The following is a 15,193-nucleotide window of genomic DNA, read 5'->3' on the forward strand; positions in this document are numbered from 1 at the left end:
TCTCATTACCGTCTGAATGACGACAGCCGCACGCCAAATCAGTGAGAGGAGTAACGTTGTAAACCACAGAAGTTTCAGCCATTCATGTTGCTGCGCAGGGGATAGGCAAAGTAATGTGAACAGTGGCAGTAATGGGATGGTTGTGTTTGGGAGGTCAACAACGCAGATAAGCTACGTGTCGCGTTGGACTGTACGTGTTCAGTACGGACTAGGTATCAATGCAGGTCGTTTACGAGTAGTACACGCTTCGTATTTGCATATAGAGACCGAAGTCTACGTGCAATGAAGGACCAAACAGAGTTCCAAAGAGGGCAGACTGTTGGGGCCCGATTAGCTGGAGCATCAGTAATCAAGACAGCCAACTTACTGAATGTTTCAAGAACAAATGTTTCAACAGTCGTGACAGCCTGCACAAAATTTGGAAAGATCATCGTATAAACGTAATAGTGGGCGAAAATAAAAACTAAATGACGGAGATCGCCGTACGCTAACACGAATTGTTACAAACAACATAAAACTACGGTGGCTTAAGTGACTGCAGAGCTCAATAGTCATCGTCGAGACCCCGTATCTATCTACACTGTCCGCCGAGAACTCCATAAAGCGAATATTCATGGACGATCTGCTATACCGAAACCATTAATGACGACAACTAACGCAAAGAAGCTTAAAACATGGTGTCAGGAGCATAAATCCTGGACGACTAATCGGTGGAAACATGTCATATGGTTCGATGAGTCAATGTTTTCGTTATTTCCTACATCGGGTCGAGTTTACGTCTGGAGAACGCCAAAAGAAGCCTACAACCATGATTGGTTGATTCCAACGGTTAAGTACGAAGGTGGAAGTGTGATGGTGTGAGCAGCCATATCATGGTATTTACAAGTTAAGCTTGCCTGAAGATTTTAAAAGAAGCAAATACATATATGTGACACCATCAGTATATCGAAAAATAATATGTATGAACTAAAAGGAGGCAGGTAACTGAAGGGTGGTGAGTACGATTGGATTACAAGTAACACATGTCTCAGTATTGCGAAATTGAAGGAAAATGAAACTCAGCGTGTGACCCTGAAGCTACGACAGAAGTTAAATAGAAAGTTGTTGACTATTACATATAATTGTATTTGTAAATACAACCAACGTGTAAAGTTGACAGGGAGAGTCTAACACAAAGGAGCATCTCCTCTAATACTGGTTTAATGGCGCTATAGTGAACACGGTCGAGCTGCATAAGTCAGGAAAAATTTATTGAATGACGATTAAAGTGTTTGGAGAGAGGAGTCTAGATGATAACAGAAAAATCACTTTATGATTATCGGCCGATCAGCGTATTACCTGTGGTATTTAAAGCCTAGAGTACATTGTATCGGAACAGATTACTGAAACTTATGACACCTTCTAAACATTCATGGTGGTGTCTGTCTGTCCTATATCGTGTCTCCCTACCACTTTCGCGCAACGACGCTCTGAGCGTGTTTTTTAGGGAATTAACTACACTCCTGGAAATTGAAATAAGAACACCGTGAATTCATTGTCCCAGGAAGGGGAAACTTTATTGACACATTCCTGGGGTCAGATACATCACATGATCACACTGACAGAACCACAGGCACATAGACACAGGCAACAGAGCATGCACAATGTCGGCACTAGTACAGTGTATATCCACCTTTCGCAGCAATGCAGGCTGCTATTCTCCCATGCAGACGATCGTAGAGATGCTGGATGTAGTCCTGTGGAACGGCTTGCCATGCCATTTCCACCTGGCGCCTCAGTTGGACCAGCGTTCGTGCTGGACGTGCAGACCGCGTGAGACGACGCTTCATCCAGTCCCAAACATGCTCAATGGGGGACAGATGCGGAGATCTTGCTGGCCAGGGTAGTTGACTTACACCTTCTAGAGCACGTTGGGTGGCACGGGATACATGCGGACGTGCATTGTCCTGTTGGAACAGCAAGTTCCCTTGCCGGTCTGGGAATGGTAGAACGATGGGTTCGATGACGGTTTGGATGTACCGTGCACTATTCAGTGTCCCCTCGACGATCACCAGAGGTGTACGGCCAGTATAGGAGATCGCTCCCCACACCATGATGCCGGGTGTTGGCCCTGTGTGCCTCGGTCGTATGCAGTCCTGATTGTGCCGCTCACCTGCACGGCGCCAAACACGCATACGACCATCATTGGCACCAAGGCAGAAGCGACTCTCATCGCTGAAGACGACACGTCTCCATTCGTCCCTCCATTCACGCCTGTCGCGACACCACTGGAGGCGGGCTGCACGATGTTGGGGCGTGAGCGGAAGACGGCCTAACGGTGTGCGGGACCGTAGCCCAGCTTCATGGAGACGGTTGCGAATGGTCCTCGCCGATACCCCAGGAGCAACAGTGTCCCTAATTTGCTGGGAAGTGGCGGTGCGGTCCCCTACGGCACTGCGTAGGATCCTACGGTCTTGGCGTGCATCCGTGCGTCGCTGCGGTCCGGTCCCAGGTCGACGGGCACGTGCACCCGCCGACCACTGGCGACAACATCGATGTACTGTGGATACCTCACACCCCACGTGTTGAGCAATTCGGCGGTACGTTCACCCGGCCTCCCGCATGCCCACTATACGCCGTCGCTCAAAGTCCGTCAACTGCACATACGGTTCACGTCCACGCTGTCGCGGCATGCTACCAGTGTTAAAGACTGCGATGGAGCTCCGTACGCCACGGCAAACTGGCTGACACTGGCGGCGGCGGTGCACAAATGCTGCGCAGCTAGCGCCATTCGACGGCCAACACCGCGGTTCCTGGTGTGTCCGCTGTGCCGTGCGTGTGATCATTGCTTGTACATGTCTATCGCAGTGTCCGGAACAAGTATGGTGGGTCTGACACACCGGTGTCAATGTGTTCTTTTTTCCATTTCCAGGAGTGTAGTTTGGACAAGAAGAGAATAGAAGTTTTCGAAATGTAGTGCTACAGAAGAATGCTGAAAATTAGATGGGAAGATCACATAACTAATGAGGAGCTATTGAATAGAACTGCGGTGAAGAGGAGTTTGTGACACAACTTGACTAGAAGAAGGGATCGGTTGGTAGGACATGTTCTGAGGCATCAAGGGATCACCAATTTAGTATTTGAGGGTAGCGTTAATGGTAACAATTGTAGATGGAGACCAAGAGATGAATACACTAAGCAGATTGAGAAGGATGCAGGGTGCAGTAGGTACTGGGAGATGAAGCTTGCACTGGATAGAGTAGCATGGAGAGCTGCATCAAACCAGTCTCAGGACTGAAGACCACAACAATTATATATATATATATATATATATATATATATATATATATATATATATATGTGTGTGTGTGTGTGTGTGTGTGTGTGTGTGTGTGTGTGATGTGTCCAGCGTGGATGCATTAAGGACGTCTGGTTAGGTGTAGGAGTATGCCTGAAAGTCCTAATCTGCCTTGTGAAATAAATGCAAAAGAAAATAGCTCTGACAAACTGGTTTGAAAAGCATGATTCTCGTAGCATTATTGTTTCAGAAATATTTCTATATACTATCAAAAAGCTACTAAATCTTCATTATGCTGCAATTTGTTTTGACAGTTTATGTCATCATCTATTTTTTGGGGGATTACGTAAAAATATCTTTTGTCGAAGCTGTGTTGCACAACCTAAAGAAGGTACATTAGTATTCTAATTTGTGTAACATATGACAAATTATGAAAATTTTTCATTAAATAGGTACCTTGTACATCAAGCTCCATGATTTGTGTCATATACATGTGCATAAAATAGTTAAACCAAGAACCCCGTTCCGTCCAAGTTAATAATACTGACACACGTCTGCAAGTTGGAGAGTTACGTTGACCGTTGTAACCGTTAAGGTCCCAATTCGCAAAAGACTAAAGCGTCCATGCCCTTGTATCATTGCGAAACTTCGTAATAGACCAGAACAGTTTCAGTTGGTTGCATACGTCGTGTGTTATGAAATTCCAGTCAACAGTTGTGCAGCCCATTTTCCAGAAAGCAGGGAGACTAATATTTGGGGTGACCACGTGAAATGATACCCGAGACGTTAGCGAGGGAATAATTTTATGGCACGAGCATTGAGTGCACGGCGAGTTGGGGACAGCCAAGAGAGCAGAGGCGATGTTCTCGATTTGCATTACGAGTGACTTCTCTTCGTTTCCGCAGAATATGTGAAGTATTTTAAGAATAACAGGCCGTGCTGGGGGCTCTCCTATACTGCGGCGGCGTATAAACAAGAATCCTACTTGCGTTTAGGATGTTGCAACAGAATGGGCCACTGTACAAGATGCCACACTTCCTGTTTCGCTGCTACTCAGGCAGACGAGCCGTCAGACACACCAGAAGTACGTACAGTGACAATAATAAAAAATAGTGTTAATCGTTACGCCTGACTCTTCACTTATGCCTTGACTACTTATCTACAGCACTTCGTCGAATAACTGAAAGAATACATGTAAACTAAATTTCCAGTTTCTCCAAGACGTTTAGCAAAGCTGTAGAACTTAGTATACTATCTTGAAGCTACCGAAATTATGCTTAGTTGTTTTCAAATGCCCACCCAGTGTCGCACGTTTGGTATTTAAATTCCAGTATTCGTTATAACGTACTTTAAACGCTCTTTCTGTTTGGCCATTGCACGTGCTCTGAAAATTTTGACAATTATTTTTATATTCTACTGAATTACTGTATTTGTCCTTAAGCACAATCTCTTTGTGTTTTAAAGCGCATCTAATCCGATTTCTTGTCCGAAATGCGACGTTATATTTTCGTATTGGAAAGAATCTCGCAATACGATGTTACATGACGTTTGTATGATAGTGTAATATACCGTTTATTTTCTGTTGGACTGCTTGTATTGTTGTTCTTTGGCTGTGGTACAATTCATCCCATCACGTTCATGATAACTGTTCCTTACTGCTATCCTCTTGGTTGTCTACAATTCTGTAGCTATTTCTTCACCAGTGAATGCTAACTGTAACATTCTGTGTAAAGCTTAGTAAAAATACGCTTTTTTGTACTGTGTTTCATGATTTTAATTATTCCTAAATATGTTGGCTTCCTGTTGACTTTGAAAATATGTTTCCCATCCGATCTACTGACAAATCGAGAAAATTAGTGCTACAATCAGTTTCATGTTCAACTATGTCGATATTCTTGGGTGCATTTGGTTAAGTTTATCAGTGACTTCATTTAAATTTTGTTTGGTTCCTCAAAAAAGACTATACTGTCATCTTTATATCGGTGATAATACAGTATTTTCGTTTTATAACTTCAGAAAACTCAAATTTCCAATCGTTAAAGAAAATTTCTGACAAAATGCGTAATAAACGGTTACCCATTGCTAAGCCGTCTCCCATTATGTAAATTTTCCCATTAAATCAAGGCTAAACTGCAGAAAGTCCAACGACTCTACGATCCCACTTACTGCCATAGTTTTATGCTTTCGCAAATCACTTTTAATTATTTCTAATGTTTCGTCAAGCGGGGTGAACATATTTGTAAAATCCTAAGAGCCGAAAATTGTGGTATTCATATTTGGGGTATTCATATTTGGGGTATTCATATTTGCCAGACACTTAGCAAATTGGATGCTATTTTTAATGCTAAAAGGCTTATCAAATTTGTACACTATATCGGTGGTAATACAGTATTTTCCCTTTTATATCGGGTAACTTGTGAAAAATCAAATTTCCAGAGCATTAAGGAAAATTTCTGACAAAATGCTTGATAAACGAGTACCCATCGTTTTTTTACCAAGTAATTTAGTTCGCTATTTGGAGCATACTCAATATTATTAATAAGTCTAATTGACTTGTCAGGTTTGTATAATTTAATCTGACCTCTTGCAGTGGGAAGGCTTGGTTTCATTAACTTTAGTCTACGTCAGTAAAACATATCGAGTGTGACCTGTGGCTGTCCTGGAAAACTTAATTTAAGCAACCGCTATGTACCCTGTGGTTATATCAGGAAACACCGTATACGAGTACATTACATAATGAGATTTTCACTCTGCAGCGGAGTGTGCGCGGATATGAAACTTCCTAACAGATTTAAACTGTGTGCCGGACCGAGACTCGAACTCGCGACCTTTGCCATTCGCGGGCAAGTGCTCTACCATCTGAGCTACCCAAGCACGACTCACGACCCGTTCTCACAGCTTGAGTTCTGCCAGTACCTCTTCTCTTACCTTCCAAACTCCACAGAAGCTCTTCTGCGAACCTTGCAGAATTAGCACTCCTGGAAGAAAGGATATTGCAGAGATATGACTTAGCCACAGCTCGTGGGATGTTTCCAGAAGAGCTTCTGTGAAGTTTGGAAGGTATGAGACGTGGTACTGGCAGAAATAAAGCTGTGAGGGCGGGTCGTGAGTCGTGCTTGGGTAGCTCAGATGGTAGAGCACTTGCCCGCGAAAGGCAAAGGTCCCGAGTTCGAGTCTCGGTCCGACACACAGTTTTAATCTGCCAGGAAGTTTCACGAGTACATTGAAATGAAATGATAGTATGGCATTTTTAGACTCTGGCGTCGCTAGCCCAAGAACTGCATGTCGGACTGTGTGTTACGTTTATGATGATCGCATACTTCCAACTTATAACAGAGGCGGGTCTCCGATTAATCCTGTTAGTACTGAAGGAAGATGATTCCGACAGATCCGAATAAGCTGCCGGCAGATGTCTTGTCGCGTTTAATATTGCATCTCCGGCGACTTTGACAGTAGAATAACATAGTGCAAAATTCCTTGGGCTACGATTCACTCCAATAAGGAATCAGAAAAACAAAGCAAAACTTCCCGAATGAGGACTTCTGTCGTTAATTTCAGTTGCGGTTTTGCTTTCCATAACTGCAGAGAAAGTTTCATAACGCCTCAGATGACCCTAACAGGGCGTAAAATTACTTCCTGTCCTCACCCAGCCTCATTTCACAGTCGAGAGGTTCGAAACTTCCGCCTGTGGACAGCCAGAGGAGCGCCCAGGAATTTTCCTGTTGCTCGGATTTGTTTGAGATGTCTCGCATCGGCGTTGCATCACCGTTCACTCTGGGACTTGCAATACGTTTACATTATTTTTACGCCACATTCGTTGAGCTTCAAAGGAGGGAAGAATTGTGTACGATAACGTGGTCTTTAAAGCTTCTTTCTTCGTACGTAACAGGTACACATATTGTAGGAATATATCAACGTGTGTGTGTGTGTGTCTGTGTTGACAATCATTATAGTAGAAACCACATAAACGCCTAATATTTTAGGTGATACGCAATGAAACCTAAACTTTCATATGACGCTCGACAGCAAATGCCTCACTTTATAACGAACCGTGGACTTCACAAGCTCGTGCTGATTCATATGTTTATTTTGCTGAACTACGAGGGTGAGTAAAATGAAAACCTTAAATTTGTAATAACAAATTGAAATTTCGCGACGTTATCCTGTAAGTTGGTAAGCGTGCTACAAACAGCGCGCAAAATGACCTGTAGGTGGCAGCATGGTGCAGATGCACACATACCGTCGCAGTATCAAAATCAGTATAAAGACGGCCGCCCCACTTGCGACTTGCATGAGGGAGGAACAGGTTCTGTTATTCGGTTTGGCCGGCCGAAGTGGCCGTGCGGTTCTAGGCGCTACAGTCTGGAGCCGAGCGACCGCTGCGGTCGCAAGTTCGAATCCCGCCTCGGGCATGGATGTGTGTGATGTCCTTAGGTTAGTTAGGTTTAATTAGTTCACGTTCTAGGCGCCTGATGACCTCAGAAGTTAAGTCGCATAGTGCTCAGAGCCATTTGAACCATTTGTTATTCGGTTTTTGCGTAGTGAAGGTGTGAAACCTATTGAAATTCATCGACGAATGAAGGTTCAGTATGGTGATGTATGTTTGTCACAGCAACAAGTCTACGAATGGAGTAGGAAGTTCGCAAATGTGTGACTTCCGTGGAAGTTGCTCCTCGTCCAGGTCAGGCACAACGAGTTGTGACTCCACAGAACATTGCAGCAATTGAAGCCATAGTGAAGGAAAACCGCCGAGTGACACTGAATGACATTTCAATATGTTTACAGATTACTCATGGGTCATCACACCACAATTTCATGATGTGCTCCAGTTTCACAAAGTGTCTGCAAGTAGGGTGCCACGGCAGCTGACTCCTGAAATGAGAGAACGACGTGTTGATGCTTGTGAAGAACTTCTTCGGCGCTTTGAACGAGAAGGTGATGGCTTCCGTGCAAGAATCGTTACTGGGGACGAAACCTGGGTTCACTTCCACCAACCGGAAACGAAGAGAGCGAGCAAGGAATGGCGCCATTCCTCATCACCATAACCAAAGAAGTTTCGAACAGAACCATCGCAGGGAAGGTTATGCTGACTCTCTTTTGGGACGAAAAAGGCGTCATTTTGGAGCATTACATGCCTAGAGTGACCACTGTCACCAGTGAATCATACACAGATCTCATAAAAAGTCATCTGCGACCTGCAATCAAATCAAAGCGGCGTGAATTGCTATCAGCAGGTGTCCTTTTGCAACACGACAATGCAAGGCCCCACACTGCCCGTACAACAGTTGCAACAATCACACACCTGCATTTTGAGTGTCTTCCTCATTCACCATACTCACCAGACCTTGCCCCAAGTGACTTTCGTATGTTTGGACCACCCAAAGACCAATGTGAGGAAAGACGTTCAGTTCTGATGAAGAGGTACGCCAGGCAGTGCATGAGTGGTTGCGCGGACTACCAAAAGAATTTTTTTTCTAAAGGAATTAAAGCACTTTGAAAGCGCTGGAGGACTTGCATTGAGCGTAGGGGAGATTATGTTGAAAAGTGATACATTTTTGTACCACTTCTGCACAATAAACAATATTTTAAAAAATATTTAAGGTTTTCATTTGAGTCACCCTCGTACTACCGTAGTAATATTATTCTCAGTAACGGTAAAGTACACACATGTACAGATATGCTAAAGGCCTTTCGCAGAGTCTTAACGTACGATAGAACTTGTAATTATTGAGACACGGTTATGTCATCTCGCCCACCGCGCATTTCAGCTATTCTCACAGATGTTAAGTACATCATAGAAGTTGTAGAGACCGAAGTGCGCTCTTTAACTCGCGACTCGTAATAGTTCACAGCATAACGCACAATCGTATGTTGCTGAGTATGTCTCAGCCTTTCTTCGCCTTACAGGTCACGTGCTTAAATCAAGCGGAGCATCAGCACGTTGTAATTGACACTTCAGTCTCTTCTGACAATTAGTACCGACGAACCCTTCGTGAGTTCGGACACAGATTGTAGTCCAAATCTGCAAGCAGGTGGTGATACTTTGAACGTGCCGGTTCATAACACGCACATACTCTTACTTTGTCACTATAGTATTGACACTATACTGAGTTTGGCCTGATAATATAGTTAAATTACTGAAAATTTAACCATTCGTTTGCTGCCAGTCACGGATGGCATTAATTTTATGATTTATTTATGTGTTCTGGCTCTTAGCTCAAGCTAGGGCATCTTAGCTCTGGTGGTGTTCATTCGGTAATTCTTCTCGATGCTTTTTCAGAGGAATTGTTACCCAATCGTTACAGCTGCAGCTTATGGACAGTGGCGGAGTTTTGCCTTTAAATTAACTGCGACTGTGCTTTAGAAATAGAATTGTCTACCTCGTTAACAGCCGAAGTACCGAACTCTGAGCGTAAAGCGGAAGCTCTCTTCTAGACATGCCACCTGCAGCGGATCTGTACGGTTAATTGGCTTCTCGTCGTTAGTGAAGTGAGTGACTTGCTTTTCATCTCAGCGCCTTTGTGTCGGCGTGCCTCGCTGCTATTAGCTTATAACTCTGTTTTGTAAGCCAAGCCGGCCGCGGTGGTCTCGCGGTTCTAGGCGCGCAGTCCGGAACCGTGCGATTGCTACGGTCGCAGGTTCGAATCCTGCCTCGGGCATGGATGTGTGTAATGTCCTTAGGTTAGTTAGGTTTAAGTAGTTCTAAGTTCTAGGGGACTGATGACCACAGCAGTTGAGTCCCATAGTGCTCAGAGCCATTTGAACCATTTTTTGTAAGCCAATTTCATCTATTTACGCATCCTAAAGCATTTAACATGTATTGTTTTTTCCGCAGTTTGCCGACGTCCACCCGAAGGAGACTGAGGAGGTATGGGCAACGCTTTGTTCCTGTTGGCCCAACAACCTCAAAGTCATCATTCGGTATCTGATCATCGTATCCGGAATGGCGCCCAACGAGTTGCTGCCCTATGTAAGTATCCGCGTCACTTTGGGTTCTGCTCTTCTCGTATAGAAACAGTAAGACAGATCCCCGTAATTTGCAGTTCTTAGGCTACAATCATACTTCATACAAATTATACCGTAAACAGAAGTTCAAGTCGTATTTTCCTTCATGTGAAACGTTAGCTACCGGTGTCTCTGTGCCCGTTATGTTCGCCATTGTGCACACTGGAGCCAGTCTCCAGTAATATGGGGAAGAAGTGTTACTGTGGCATGGGGATAAAGGGCTGGTCTTTCCTTACTACTTTTAAACCTGTAGTGGTCTGTGCGTAATAGGCTGATTTTCCTGTGGCCGCCGGTATTTTCCAGTGCCCACCGAGAAGAAACTTATGATAGTCCTGTCAGGGAGCATCAAATTACAAAAGGGCTGTTATCTGGAGCAGGAAATGGTCATGAAAATACCTGTTTCTGTCGCTGAGGTTGATCGGCTGAAAGGGTTAATAGGAAATACTTTCGTCGAGTCGGCCGGCAGCCCTCGTTAGGTTGACATGGTAAGTCGTGGCTCTGTGTGGCGAAACTGTCGTTTTAAAGAGTTGCGAGCTAGCGGTCCTTCGTGATTAACAAATTCGGAAGGACTATAGTGTGAAGTGCGTTTCCACTGGCCGGAGTGGAATTCTGTTTAATCCATCTTCGGTTTTCTAAGCGATAGTTATCTTTTAGTGAACGTGCAAGTGCTAGATATGAAGAGGCATTTTATTTGTATCAGAGCGGCGAGCCATTAGCTACCTGAAAATAGTGTTCACCGAGCGATACGCCCTCTCCTAGGTTTCATTGAAGCAAATAATTCGTTTCCATGTGAATCTGAGTTAACCGTTTGCATGTCTGCTTGACCTATTGACGTTGATGTATTCCTGTTTTGTTGCTGTAGAGATTATTGGAGGAAGTGTCTGGGAGGCAGTTGGATGAGATCTACGAACTGTTCGTGATGTACATATTCCAGTCGAGCATTCAGATCTAGTAATCTCCCCTGAAAATAGGTAAATAGCTTCAGGATTTTAAATTATGGACTTTGGAGGAGTGGCGAGTTTTAACCCCATCTCGAGGGCATCCCTAATTTAAACTGCTCTCATAGGTCTGGTAGCGCAGTAAATTAATCCTTGTCCGCCAATAAACGTTTCCGATTGACTCGGTGGATCGTTACTTGGCGTAATTTGTCCGGCGCCCCGCACATCGCTTGGCTGCGGGGATTCTGGCTGCGGCCGCGCGTGAGAGTTCGCCCCGTGCCATGGAATCTTCCAAAGTTCAGTCCCTCTCACACTACCCCACCGTCTACTTCCCCATAAAGTGCGTGTCCCGCACTCAGCAGAATTCTGCTTCGTCTCCCAGAAGCTGGCGTGTAGCAGGACACGTCACTGCTTGATCCTAGTCCACTTTATGCAATAGCTACTTACTCGTAGCGCCACAGAACTCGATTTTTCACTGAAACATAAATGCCCTAGATCAGGGATCTCCAAACTTTTTAATCCGCGGGCCACATTGCCTCCTCCACGAAGTCATAAGGGCCAAGATCTACCTATGGGGTTAAAGCACCCTAGCACTCCATGATCGCCGTGATGTAAGGCTAAAAGAAGTATGAAATCGTAAAAATCTAAGGTTGTGGGAACTGAAACGAACTACGATTTTTTAATTATATAATTTTGATTGGTGGACGTACATGACCGAAATTCTGGCGTATTTTATTATGGCGAATTTCACCGACAAAAAAAGTGTGTCACTGCACATTCTTCACGAAAGCGTCCTTCAAAGTTAACGAAATCTTAAAATCATTGTTAGCAACACTATTACTGCAAGACGTAACAGGAGTATGTGAACTTATTGTCATTTCAAGCGGCGCAACAATAAGTTTAGTTATGTAGTCTTGTAGCGAGTAGCATAGCCAATGTCGCGGTGTATTGGTCGCGATAGGCCTCGAAACTCAATTGTTGGCAGTATAGGTACCACCTCAAATATTTGGCGGGCCGGATACCGTGGATGTCCGGCCAGCTAACGCGGGCCGGTTTGCCGGCTTGGAGACCTCTGCACTAGATTGATATTAACGCGTTTTATACTTGCGTCGCTGTTCTACGCATGTGCATTTATTCTGAGAGACGGCGCAACGGTGCTTTAGTGCACTCAAATCGTTGGCAAATTGTGACAAACTGATTTATTAGGTGGCTATTTATTTTAATATACTGGGTGATCAAAAAGTCAGTATAAATTTTAAAACTGAATGACTCACGGAATAATGTAGATAGAGAGGTACAAACTGACACAGATGCTTGGAATGACATGGGGTTTTATTAGAACCCAAAAATACAAAAGTTCAAAAAATGTCCGACAGATGGCGCTTCATGTGATCAGAATAGCAATAATTAGCATAACAAAGTAAGACAAAGCAAAGATGATGTTCTTTACAGGAAATGCTCAATACGTCCACCATCATTCCTCAGCAATAGCTGTAGTCGAGGATTAATGTTGTGAACAGCACTGTAAAGCATGTCCGGAGTTATGGTGAGGGTTTGGCGTCGTATGTTGTATTTCAGCATCCCTAGAGATGTCGGTCGATCACGATACTCTTGCGACTTCAGGTAACCCCAAAACCAACAATCGCATGGAATGAGGTCTGGGGGCCTGGGAGGCCAAGCATGACGAAAGTGGCGGCTGAGCACACGATCATCACCAAACGACGCGCATCTGTCGGACATTTTGTGAACTTAGATTTTTTTTGTACATATAAAACCCCATGTCATTCCAAGCATGTGTGTCAGTTTTTACCTCTCTATCTACATTATTCCGTGGTTTATTAAGTTTTAATATTTATACTGACTTTTTGATCACCCGGTACATTGACTGAAGTGTCTACGAAATTATTTTCTTCTTGGTTGGCTCTGCCTCCCGTATCGCCTGCCTCCATTCTTCTCTGTCCATCGCCTTCATTCTCCAATTTCTTATTCCCATCGCCACCTTTTCCCGGGTCTACCTCTTCTCATTTTCGCGTCAGGTTTTCCCATGAAACCTTTCTTGACACTCCGAGTTTCTGGCATTCTCTCTACATGTGCTGTCCATCTTATTCTTCTCTGCTTAATTAAACTAAATTATCTATGATCTATGAAGATGATAAGCAACGTTAGGTGTTTTATTACTTATTAAACTTTATTCTACTACGCGCCAGAGGCACATGTTATGAAGGACAACAAAACTACAAAAAAGCTGCTGGAAAAAATTAGTACACATGGAAAGACGATGTCGATTTTGATCCGATGACGGCATATGTCACTTGGGGAATAGTAGATGTACCGATAACGGTTTCAACATCTTCCGCCAACAGATAACTTAGTGACATAGCTACTTGAGCGCTGTCTCTGTCTACCCTTTTATAGGGAATGCTCGCAACCAGAAGGCTCAGTGTGTGCAAGCGTGTGAAGCACCCGTGCTTCCTACAGCCATCCAAACGAGGTTGAATGGGTTCAGATTGTGGCATCTGGAGTGAGGAGATGGTCTTTTCGGAAAAGCTGGACGTGCTGCATCAGTTGTGCAAGATGTTGGTGTCAGTGGTCACGTGAACATTCTCACACCCCTAGACGAGGTTGTTGGTGTACCCGCAGCACAGACGCCCGCCAGCATCGTCGTATTGTATGGGCAGGAGTGGTAGATCTTACAGCTACCACCACTGAACATAAGAGGGCTTGTGAGCCTAGACGTGTCAACACCAACTGCTGCGAACCGATTATTAACATGTGTTCCGGTATGAAATGAGCGTTAAGATACAAATGTGTCGATAGGGAACATTTGTTGTGAACCAGCTTTATTTTTTTTTGTTGGTATGACGTCTGTCAAAGATATTTATTTTACATCAAGTCATGGAACAAACAACATCATATGTTTTCATCGTGTTAACAATGTCGAATTTTGTACCATAAAGTAATGTTTTGCGGAAAGCATTAATTTTTAGTTTTCATTTGAAAAAAAGTGCTGCAGAGTCGCATCGAATGCTTGTCGAGGCATATGGTGATCATGCTCTATCAGAAGCAACATGCAAAAGATGGTTTCAGCGGTTCAGAAATAATGATTTTGATGTAAGAAATGAAGAACGTGGAAGACCACCAAAAAAGTTCAAAGACGCCGAATTGGAAGCCATATAGGATGAAGATGATACTTTGAGTCAGAAGCAAACGGCACCAATGCTAAATGTTGCACAACAAACAATTTCTGACCGTTTGAAAGGTATGGGAAAGATCCAAAAGTGTGGAAAATGGGGGCCACATGAATTGAATGAAAGACAGATGGAAACCGAAAAACCATTTGTCAAATTTTGCTTCAAAGACATGAAAGAAAATCAGTTTTGCATCGAATTGTTACTGGCGATGAAAAATGGATTTATTTTAAGAATCTTAAACGGGGAAAATCATGGGTTAATCCGGGACAACCATCAACATCGACTGCAAAACCAGATCGATTCGACAAGAAGACAATGCTCTGTGTTTAGTGGAATCAGAAAGGTGTGGTGTATCATGAGCTTCTAAAACCCTGTGAAACTGTGGATACTTATCGCTACAGACAACAAATGATCAATTTGAATTATGCATTGATCGAAAAAGACCAGAATGGGCCAGAAGACATGGGAAAGTAATTTTTTTACACGCCAATTAACCTGCACCCAAAGCAAAACTGGATCAGGATACAACCAAAACACTTGGCTGGGAGCTGCTACCCCACCCGCCGCATTCACCAGACTTCGCCCCTTCCGACTACCATTTGTTTTCATCAATGGGGCACGCATTGGCTGAGGAACACTTCGATTCCCACGAAGAAGTCGAAAATTAGGTGTCTGATTGGTTTTTCTTCAAAAGACGAATATTTCTATTGGCGTGTTGTCAACAAATTGCCAGAAAGGAGGTCAAAATGTATAGAAGGCAATGGTCAGTACCTTGAATAAAA

The 15,193-nt window shown here is 43.8% G+C and overlaps 1 protein-coding gene across 2 annotated transcripts in view; it reads left to right on the forward strand.

The window, feature by feature from the left end:
* LOC126343774 (protein furry) overlaps positions 1–15,193 on the forward strand; it is a 1,073,323-nt gene that overhangs the window by 839,292 nt on the left and 218,838 nt on the right. For both annotated transcript variants that reach the window (XM_050001966.1, XM_050001967.1), the window contains exon 28: positions 10,113–10,247. In XM_050001966.1, coding sequence (XP_049857923.1) covers positions 10,113–10,247 — 135 coding nt within the window. The remainder of the gene's footprint in view (positions 1–10,112; positions 10,248–15,193) is intronic.

This window comes from Schistocerca gregaria, chromosome 1, assembly GCF_023897955.1.
Source record: "Schistocerca gregaria isolate iqSchGreg1 chromosome 1, iqSchGreg1.2, whole genome shotgun sequence".
Taxonomy (NCBI): Eukaryota; Metazoa; Arthropoda; class Insecta; order Orthoptera; family Acrididae; genus Schistocerca; species Schistocerca gregaria.